The sequence below is a fragment of the Otolemur garnettii genome, unplaced genomic scaffold (assembly GCF_000181295.1).
Source record: "Otolemur garnettii isolate 467f Iridium unplaced genomic scaffold, OtoGar3 scaffold00076, whole genome shotgun sequence".
In the NCBI taxonomy this organism is placed as follows: Eukaryota; Metazoa; Chordata; class Mammalia; order Primates; family Galagidae; genus Otolemur; species Otolemur garnettii.
In genome coordinates this window covers 4,431,198-4,442,286 of record NW_003852471.1, presented here as the reverse complement: position 1 = coordinate 4,442,286, position 11,089 = coordinate 4,431,198, and the positions used below count along the sequence as shown (strand labels likewise).

Below are 11,089 nucleotides of genomic sequence, written 5' to 3'. Positions count from 1 at the left end.
ACCCACCACAACGCCCGGCTAGTTTTACAGACAGCTTCTTGCTCTTGCTCAGGCTGGTCTCGAACTCCTGAGCTCAAGCAATCTGCCCGCCTCGGTCTCCCAGAGTGCTAGGATTATAGGCCTGAGCCACCGCGCCCAGCCAAGTAAACCATATACTTTGAAAGTTGGCACTGAGCTCCTAGAGTAACGCAGCTGTTCATTCCATGCTGTCCATACGACCACGTGCAACTACCCCGTTCTCCCCAACCTAACATCCCACAGGATTAATGGGCTTTGATAGACGTGATTTGTTAGCCTCTTTCTGCCCCTACCATCATGCTGCCCTTCAAACAGCTCGTAGGCTACATTTTACTAATGTGCTCAAAGGGAATTCATGCAGCCAACACACATATGAATTTCTGATCATGTGGCTCACTTGTGAAACTCTTGATTGCCTGAGCTCACTCTGCAGTCCAGAACTGAGAAGTACTGCTGAGTCCTTTTGGCAGAACTGAAACAGACAAATCACGTGCCAGGCTCACAGTACAGAATGGTTTTTAACCCTGGGCAGCATCTAAGGGTATTTTTATGACTTTCAAAGCCAAGAGAATACAAGTTGGAAATTGGCTTCTGTTGTCTCGAACTGGGGAATTCAAACAGTATTTGAGGAAGACGATTCCAGCCTCAGTCTCTAATGTGTGGGGGTGCAGAACTGGAACTAAAGCAGAAAGAACGCAGGGCTTAAACCGCCCGAGTCCTGCCCGTGGCCTGTGTGTGGAGACTGATCTTTACCCCGGCACCAATGAGCCAGTTTCTGTTTCCACAGGCGCAGCCAAAAGCTTCCAGCACGTGCTCTGAAGAATGAGGAGGGAAGGCAGGTGATGCCAGCTCCTGGCGTTCTGTGACCAGGCACTGCGCAGAGGGCTCTCTCCCCTAACAATTCATTTGTCGTCACAGCTACCACAAAACACAGGTACACATTTTATTTTCACCGGCGAACCCCTACAAATCAGGGTAATTAAATGACCAAAGGTCACGCAGCTAATGAGAAGTGATCCTGATTCCAAAGTCCTTCTCTGTCACACGCGGATGCTTGAAAAACAAGAGCTGCAAGGGAACACAGTACTGTGCGCACAGTGTGGCTAGCAAGGCCGCCAGTCTGTCACTACATTCCCAGAATCTTCACAGAGATACATTGAAGACAAATGAAAAGTATTACTCTACGTGAAATAGGTAGTAAACTGATGGCATTGCAAACTTCAAAAGGTGGTTTCGGTTTTAATTTTTGAAAGTTTAAACGTTAATACAATCGGTAAAAGAGCTTAAGACCAACACACTGTCATTGTGACTGATTTGATGAGACTGACATCTGAGGGGAGGATTATGCCTTCCTAGCCCGTGCCGTTGGTGCTTTCATCAGGATCCGGTCCTCAACTAGATGAAGCTGGGCTGAGAGCCTATTGGATATGCTTTATGTTATTACTTCTAAATGTTGCTATAGTTTAAAGGAAGAATCATTATCTTAAAAATAAACTAATAATTGGTACTTGATATGTGAGTTTTATTTAATTAATTCTCAATTACTTGAGTATTAGAATAGTAGACAGCAAAAATGGCAGCTAATTCACAGCCTGTTTTTATGGCAGTGAAAATTATTCTTAGGCTCATGTTTGAATCTGTATGTGCATCATAGTTCCAGAATTTAATAGGCGTACAGTAAAATCAGCTATGCATTCACAACCCAATTCAAGAAGAGGGAAAAAGCTCTCTCACCCTGTTGGCCTGAATCTCCTTTCTTCCTATTTCAACATAAACACAGATAGATTAGCTTTTCATTCAAGTTACTTCCTCCAAGATTATTTACTATATATTTACAGCATCTCTGAGTAAAAGTGGGAAAATAAATCATGTTTTACTTTCAAAAACAGAAACCTCTGAAGGCTGTCTCACTAAGTAAACAAACCAAAAATACGAGTAATAAATAAACCATTTTATGTAAGGAGAACGTACCACAGAGACTTGAGGAAGAAAGATTCATCATAAATAAGCCATAATGTAAAAAGCCCACCAGTGTATAATCAGGGGTGATTAATATATTTTAATGGCTTTTTAAAAAATGTCTGTTATGTTTTCTCTTACTGAGAAGTGCTAAGGGTTATTTTTTTAAAAGCACTGGGTATATCTTTGCTGTTCTGAATGAAGGATAAGCACCCTTCTGGCTTATGATGGGTTCTGGTAGACTAGGAGGGTCTTTTTGTTTTCAGAAGCAGAGTGCCCACTTCCTGTCCTGAATAAATAAAGAGACATAGTTAGGGTAGGCAGCAAAGAGATTAAGCCACCTGCACGAAACAGCTCCTTCAGTTTCTGAGGCAAGGAGTTCTTAAATAAGTGTATTGTTCTGCACCGTGCTTCTCCATAGTTAAATAAATTCAACTTCAATTTTCTGTTATTCAGCATGACATTGGATTATGAGGCAAAAGGCCCTAAATGCCTACAAAAAGAAAGCAGGCATTGGCTTTAAACACCATGCAGATGTAAGGCGGAACCCATGGAAACAATCCAAAATTTACAACAGCAAATTCTACTGTGCGACAGTGCTCTTTGCAGATATTAAATAAGAAGCAAATGATTTTAAATGAACAAGACAAAAAGGAGCTCTTAGCCTCTCTTCATATGAAGCCAGCTGCTCGCTGGATAGCATTACGTAGGCATCAGATTTGGGGTAATTAGACATTTAAGAGAATCTTGTCATTCTGAAAGGTTTCTAGCAATGACAGATATAAAAGGTATTCGTGGTTAGCTATTTTATAGGATGATACAAAACTTTATAGTCACGTGGAGCAGATATTAAGTTACTATAATGTTTTAGAAAACAATGAATTAAAGCCATATAGTGGAAAGATAATTTCAAGAGTAAAACTTCCTGGCTAAAGAAAACACCAAAAATTTTAAGAATTGGTTCAAAGTACTATATGGAGGAAAAAGACTCCAAGTTAAAGCAGCAGAGTGTAACAGAAACAGCAGAAGACGGGGCACCCCGAGGTCAGAGGAAATTTATTCTTAAGGAGATTTTGAAAGCTGAATTTATTTTATTTTATTTTATTTTATTTGTAAATTATAGAGATAATTGATGACAAGGATGAACAAAAGCTCAGCACTCTTGGGCAGCGCCTGTGGGCTCAAAGGAGTAGGGCGCCCACCCCATATGCCAGAGGTGGTGGGTTCAAACCCAGCCCCGGACAAAAACTGCAAAAAAAACCCCCAAAAACAAATCTCAGCACTCTTAACACCCTAAGATAGAGGTGCCAGGGTAAGCTCTAACACTGGACTACCCAATTCCCATCGCTGGGTCTGCTTCCTGCTAACTCTATGACGGGAGGCGCCCCAGGTTCCTTATCTGTAAAATGGTCAGTGCTGCACGGATGGTTCTGAGGTTAAATTACTTAATCTAGTGAAGAAGGAACAGTGGCAGGCACGGGGCGGGGGGGCACTACACCCATCCCATTGTTGGGTGGTGTTAAGGCCCCTCCCCCACTTCCGCTTCAGCTCTCATCACCCTCATCTTGAGGGCCGTGCTCTTGCACATGGGCCTGGGTGCGCCAGTGGTTATCTTTGTATGGGGAACAATAAACACGGGGGTTTTAACTCTGTTTTAATCTTTAACCAGCTATACAGCAGCTATGGCAACATGTTAAAACTTGTTAAATTTGGGTGATGGGTCCCCACACATTTCTTATGTGTATATATATTATTCTCTGTTAGAAAAAATTTATAGACATACTATTTAGAGCAGGGTCTTGCTGCACAGGTCAAGAATGACAGCGTATTTTGTACTAAGGAGTCTAGTCAAGTCTGAGCATAAAGTACAAAAGAAAACAAAACTTAAAGGGGGAAGAAAACCTGTTGAGGGGCTTGGCAGAGGGAGGAGATGAATTTGAAACAGCATGAAAGGTAATAGCAGAGGGGAGAGGACTCAGTTGTAGCCGGAGGGGCATATGGCAACAGGAGGGGTGTTTGCTTTGTTTTGCTTTTAAAATGTGTGATATTCATGGAACCCATGTTACCTGACACTTTGCCACCACGAATAATCCTGAAACAGAAGTTTTTTACACATCTTGTGTACTTTGTGGGAGAGCCCGTCTGCAGTGTCTCCAGAGTAACATTAGGTAGAAGGATGAGGTCAGGGCAAAGACATAAACACCCCCCTCCGGAATGTTCTCAGGATGGAGGCACCAGCTTACACTCCGCCTCTCGGAACACAGCATCCTGCTTTCCTAATACTCATTAGAAATAGCTATTTTGCTAATTTTTGGCAACCTAAAGAGTATTGATAGTGTCCTACTGTGGCTTGAAGCTGCAGTCCTCTGCTTTCTGCTGAGGCTGAGTGTCCCTCCTTACGCTTCTCAGCCATTCGAGATTCTCCTTTCATTACTGCCTTTTCCCCAGTCTCTTTCCCACCAATTCCAATTGAGCTTTCTTCACTTCTCTATAGAAACAGCTCTTTTCAAGGTCATGCATGACCTTCTACAGTGGCAATTCCAAACTGTAATTCCCGGTTCTTATTGAATTCAGACCCTACCCAGCATTGAGACTGTGTTTGCTCCCTCTTGGTGCGTGCTCTGGCTATTGCTTCTCAGTGTCTACTGGTGAACCTGGTTCCCAGATCCACTCTCCGTGCTGGGCAGTGCCGTGGCTCAGTCCTTAGCCTTCTACCTGCCTTATCTCCCACGATCTCATCCAGTGTTGTGGTTTTGAATAACATCAACTATGGGTAACTCCATCACCATCATCACAGCTAATACATATGGAGTGCTTACTGTGTCCATGTTATAGCCTAGGTACTTTACACTCATTAAACCTTTATAATATCAACTTACTAGTAAGTTCCATGAGAGGAGAAACCTTATCTGTTCTATAATGCCTGAGACATGAGAGCTGCTTTAAAAAAAAAACTCATTACAAGAATGAATAAAACTCTCCAGACTTTAGAAATAAGAATGTCAGTAAATATGTTTGAAATTGGCCTGGCGCCTGTGGCTCAAGTGGCTAAGGCGCCAGCCACATACACCTAAGGTGGTAGGTTTGAATCCCGCCTGGGCTCGCCACACAACAATGATGGCTGCAACCAAAAAATAGCTGGGCATTGTGGTGGGTGCCTGTGGTCCCAGCTACTTGGGAGGCGGAGGCAGGAGACTCGCTTGATCCCAGGATTGGAAGTTGCTGTCAGCTGTGATGCCACAGTACTCTACCCAGGGGGACAGCTTGAGGCTCTGTCTCAAAAAAAAAAGTGTTTAAAATTAAGTACCTAAGATTAAAATACCATACATGGAAATAGTGGTTCAGTTTTCATTGCTATTATCTGGTATATATCATTAGTTTAAAATACACCTTTCTTAGTGTCAATAGACACACATTAAGAACTTACTCTTTTTATGACTAGGCTCCATGCTAGTTAGATTCAGTATATAAACATCAACAAGATACATTCCCTTGTTCTTATTTTTGTTTTTGTTTTTGTTTTTGTTTTTGAGACATAGTGTCACTATGTTGCCCTTGGTAGAGTGCTGTAGTGTCATAGCTCATGGCAACCTCAAACTCTTGAGTTTAAGGGATTCTCTTTTCTCAGAATCCCAAGTAGCTGGGACTATAGACACCTGCCATAACGCCCAGCTACTTTTTTGTTGTTGTTGCAGTTGTCATTGTTGTTTTAGCTGGCCTGGACTGGGTTTGAATCTGCCAGCCTGTGTATGTGGCCAGTGCCCCACCCACTGAGCTATGGGCACCACCCTATTCCTTTGTTCTTAAATAAATTACAATTTATTGGCCTTGGTGAATGATAAATTAATATTTTAAATAAAAAATCAATAACCCCTTTAAAGTTTGTTTTATTTTTTCACCAATTAAAATTATTTAGGTAGATGTTAGGTAATTAGTTATGATGGAAGATTTATGATCAGATATAACTGATCTAAATGAATAAAATCAATCTGCTGCACTAGATATAATTTATACACAGTATATTATCATATGATAATTTGGTGAGATCTTGGCCCTTCACAAAACTAATATCTCATTTAAAATTTTATAGTAATCCATCACAGAAAAAATCTTTGCACATGTAAATATATACACCAATAATGGAAGTTCTTTAGTGAGTATCTGCTATGTCAATTTCAATTAACATATTTTGGCTTGGCACCTGTGGCTCAAGTGGCTAAGGCGCCAGCCACATACACCTAAGGTGGCGGGTTTGAATCTAGCCTAGGCCCGCCAAACGACGACGGCTGCAACCAAAAAAAAATAGCCAGGCGTTGTGGTGGGTGCCTGTGGTCCCAGCTACTTGGGAGGCAGAGGCAGGAGACTCGCTTAAGCCCAGGAGTTGGAGGTTGCTGTGAGCTGTGATGCCAGAGCACTCTACCCAGGGGGACAGCTTGAGGCTCTGTCTCAAAAAAAAAAAAAAAAAAAAAAAAAACAACATTTTAACTTTAACAAAGACCTTATAAAGCTCAGATGGTGATACAGTCACTTCCAGAATTCGTTTCATTTGTGGGTTTATGTTTCAGTGGTTGGAGTGACATCTATTTTGAAACAAGTATTCTTGAAGTGCATTTAACATTTTCCGCATGATGCTAGAAGGGATTGAAGTAACATTTGGAGATTTGTATAAATCAGATGCTAGAACAGGTGTGGATAGACAGTCGAAAAGATGCAAAAAAAAGAAAAAAGGCAATTCATTGCAGATGGAGTCACATTAAAACATTTATGTGATAAAAGAAAACTGGGTTAATTACAAAGTAAATGAATACATGGAAGACAGGCAAGTTTAGATCTAAAAATATTTAAGACATTTCTGAATAGGGTTACATAACCATATAAACATCAACTTCCTTTAATGAGTCGGTGCATTCCATGACCAGAATGCTTAGAGATTCCTGCAGGCAGGACTAACTCATGCCAAACTGTGAAGAGATAACATGTATCCACACGGAGCACTGATTCTTCTTTCTGCACCCTTCTCTCTCTGCTGGGTTGGAGTGAAACAGGCAAAAGACAAATTCTTGGAAAGAGTATTTTCATGCTACAAAACTACTTTGAACCGATTGCCTTCTATACATCTACCAGATCTACAATTACGTAATACAAAAGTAAAAAGAGAAAAAAGAAACAATTTTTAAAATGATTTTAAGACCAAAGAGATTCTAAAGCAATGCAGTCATGTAAAAAAGTAGCTGTGAGGATATTTATCAGAATACCATTTTGACAGAAAAAAACAGTGAAAATAACTGTGCAACAATGGGGTAAGATAAAGTAGCCTATGATTCATCCAAAAAAACAGAATAGCATGAATATTTTTCACATGGAAAGATTTTATAATAGTGGGAATGGGAGTGGGTAGAGATTATAAAAAGTTTAGAGATTATAAAAAGTCTTTTATTTTTATAAAAAATATATACTTAAGGCCAGGCATGGAGGTATGTGCCTATAATCTCAGCACTTTGGGGAATTGAGGCAAGAGGATTGCTTGAGGTCAGGAGTTTGAGATCAGCCTTGGCAACATAGCAAGACCTTGTTTCTATTAAAAAAAAATTATACTGATTAAACTGGTATGGTGGTTCTACCTACTTAGGAGGCTAAGGCAGGAGGACTGCTTGAGCCTAGGGGTTTGAGGCTGCAGTGAGCTGTGAATGTACTGCTGCACTTCAGCCTGGGTGACAGGGTAGGACCATGTTTCTAATATATATATTTTTTGTGGTTTTTTTTTTTTTTTTGAGACAGAGCCTCAAGCTGTCACCCTGGGTAGAGGGCTATGGCATCACAGCTCACAGCAACCTCCAACTCCTGGGCTCAAGCGATTGTCCTGCCTCCACTCCCTAGTAGCTGGGACTACAGGCTATTTTTGGTTGCAGCCGTCATTGTTGTTTGGCAGGCCTGGGCTGAATTTGAATCTGGCAGCTCAGGTGTATGTGGCTGGCACCTTAGCTGCTTGAGCCACAGGAACCAAGCCATGTGTTTATATATATATATATATATTATGTATATATGTGCCTGCAATCTCTTATATATATATACACACATATAGGTTATATATAAGTTGTGTATATATATATATATATACACACACAAACACATATAAAGCCTAGGCAAATATACCTTAAATGTTTATAACTATCTGATGTTGGAGTTTCCTAATCAGTAGTAAATATGACTTATTTTGGTAAAGAAAACCCCCCAAATCACATTAACCTAACAGTAACCCATGTAACATGTAATGTACCACCTCATAACCCACAGGTGGTTTTTGTGACCATCGTCGGGTTTCTACCTTCCTTCGAACCTCTTCTGCCGTTGCCATATGGAAACTTGCATTGCCTTCCAGCCACACTGGAAGTGGCCTGGAGTAGCAGCTCACTCTGAAGTGTGAATTAATGCTAACAGGATGTGTGCTCTGACGCTCGCAGGCCGTGGAAATCAGAGGTGAAGAGCTCAAGTTTGGGCAGCACAAGTCTGGAATCCTGCTCCCTGTCTGCCGATCAGTTGCTGTGTGGTTTTGAGGACATGTCTCCATCCCTCTGGCCTCACTAATCTCATTTATAAAGAGATGATGAAAGTGCTGCCCGGAGGGAGGGAGGCAGTGTGGGGGTTCCTCCGCTGCACTGTGCTGGCAGGTGCTGCGTGCAAGTGAGTAGGAAATCTACCTGAAGGCGTAAGAACGATGTATCTTTTTAACGATGTAAGGACAGTATTGGCAATCAGTCAGTGGGAGAGAGACACTGGAGAAGCTGGCAAGCGGTAAGAGACACTGCACAAGGGGATGGAGGGTGGGGAGAGGAGGTAACTTAGTTTCCATCAGGACAGGGTCACTATTACTTGTGCTATGGGCCCACGCCTGCAGATGATCTGTGACTGTCTATGTTGTGTGCCGGGGGAGGGGGGGTCCCTGTGTGAAAGAGCTCTCACGGTGTAGGCAGGCGTGTGCCCAGGGTGGCGTTAGGGAAGCTGTGCACTGAAGCTCCCTGCTCGGGGGGTCGCTCTGAGGACATACCGTGCTCCTGCAGAAGCCTCATGGGACGGAGCCTCACAGGACAGATCATCTTCCACATTTGTTCCTGAGAAAGCCTGGTGTTAGTCACACGAAAGATGCCTTATTAATATTGCTGAGCGACCACATAAATTGGCAATGAGTGTTTGAACAAGCAGGAAAGGAGAAGAACTTGCCCTGGGGGACAGCGGATGGGTTCACATTATGCCACAGTGTAAATGGGAGAAAGAATGAAAGGTGCTAATCTGTCTGACAGGTGGATTTAGGGAATGAGGCAAAGGACGGAGCCCAAAGGATGAGAAAAGAAATTATATTACTACTATATTATCATAGACTTGGAGTATAGTTTGGAAGATTGGAAATGTTGATTTTCCCCATAATGATGTCTGTGTTCTTTTTCGAATGCTCATTGTCAGGTAATGGATGAAAACAAAATCGCACGTGAAGCCTTCATGTTCTGGGAAAAAGACTTTGTAGTTTTTTAAGCTGCCATCAATGTTGCTATCTTAGAAGTGAGTATTAAGTTAAAATTTATCACCAAGGCTGTACAGGTCATGGGGTAGTCAAAGAAAAGCCCAGGAAAGTGGCACCACTAAGATCTAGGCTTAGAGGACGAACGCAGCATTGGGGGTGAAGAGAGAGGAGAAGTGTTGCAACGGCACTGGTGAGAAAACCCACGGAGCACAAACCAAAATTAGAGGTGTCTCAAAGGAGAGAAAAGTGTCTCAGAAGGGAGACATCTCTCCTGAGACGTCACAGGGAAATTTCTCCAAGATTCAAACATTCATGAAATGGGGATAATAAATAAAATAGTGGGACTCTCTAGATATAAATTCAAAGCAAGGAAACAAAGATAATTTTTTTTTTTTTTGAGACAGAGTCTCACTTTGTCACCCTCAGTAGAGTGCTATGATGTCAAGCTCACAGCAACCTCAAACTCTTGGGTTCAAGTGATCCTCTTGCCTCAGCCTCCCAAGCAGCTAGGATTATAAACACCTGCAATAATGCCCAGCTACTTTTAGAGACTGGGTCTCAATCTTGCTCAAGTTGGTCTTGAGTTTCTGAGCTCAAGCAATCCACCCACCTTGGCCTCCCAGAGTGCTAGGACTACAGGAATGAGCCCCTGTACCTAGCCGAGATAATCTTGTAAAATTGCAGTAATCAAAGACCAAAAAGCTTCCACAGATGACCCATTTATTAAACTCCATACTTCAAAGGTAGCCTGGTTCTAAAAACAAATTCTCAGGATTCTAGGTAGTACAATCTGGCTTGCAACTTGTTTAGAGACCCAGAAACACTGTATTTTCTATGTCCTCTTTTGGACATAGAAACAAGCTGCAGGGTCCCAATATCAAGCGGCTCTCTTTTAAGGCTGTTAGATTTAGTATCACTAAGGATCAGTGCAAACCTCCTGGATTTTTTGCTTATAAAATCAGCACTTTCCCTTATTAGAAGCGAAAGTTACATCATTCCAACTGGAGCCCGGTTCAAAAGGAATCACAAAGGCTGGTCAAGTCACCACAGTCAGTTCTCTGCAGATCACACATTGCAGGTAAAGCCACAGCGGAACTCTGTTCACAGACTTCATCTGCTGTCCCACAGACAATTCCTGAATTAATCAGAGGCGCTGCCTTCTTCAGCAACCTGTTCTGAGCAGGCCGACTACTGCTACAGCTCACTAAGGTTTCCTGGGAGATAAATGGGTGGATGCAAATAGACCTTTGGGCAAAGAGAAATTAAAACTGCAGTTCTCCTTTGTGACTAAAGTAGTATTTAAGGAAATTCTAATACTTTTATCCTAAATATAATCATGTGGTTTGCTATCACCAGAAAACCACTTTAATGCTCCCTATCTATTTGGTTCTTTAGGTGCTTTTGTTTATTCTCCTAACGCTGTAAGGTGGATAAGAAACGCTATCATATTCCCATTTTATAGATGAAGTAACTGAGTCAAAAAAATTAACAACTTGTCCAAAGGGGCTGTAAGAGGCATAAGCAGAACCACAAAGTAGAAGTGCTTGAATTTTAAATAAGAATTGATTTCGGCTCGGCGCCTATAGCTCAACCGGC

The 11,089-nt window shown here is 41.9% G+C and overlaps 1 protein-coding gene across 1 annotated transcript in view; it reads right to left on the bottom strand.

Annotated features, from left to right (window-relative positions):
• LEKR1 (leucine, glutamate and lysine rich 1) overlaps positions 1-11,089 on the bottom strand; it is a 153,190-nt gene that overhangs the window by 56,709 nt on the left and 85,392 nt on the right. Inside the window, exons 5-6 of the mRNA XM_012807808.1 lie at positions 7,099-7,103; positions 6,844-6,923 (exon numbers count right to left, since the gene is read on the bottom strand). Of these exons, the coding sequence (XP_012663262.1) occupies positions 6,844-6,923; positions 7,099-7,103 (85 nt within the window). The remainder of the gene's footprint in view (positions 1-6,843; positions 6,924-7,098; positions 7,104-11,089) is intronic.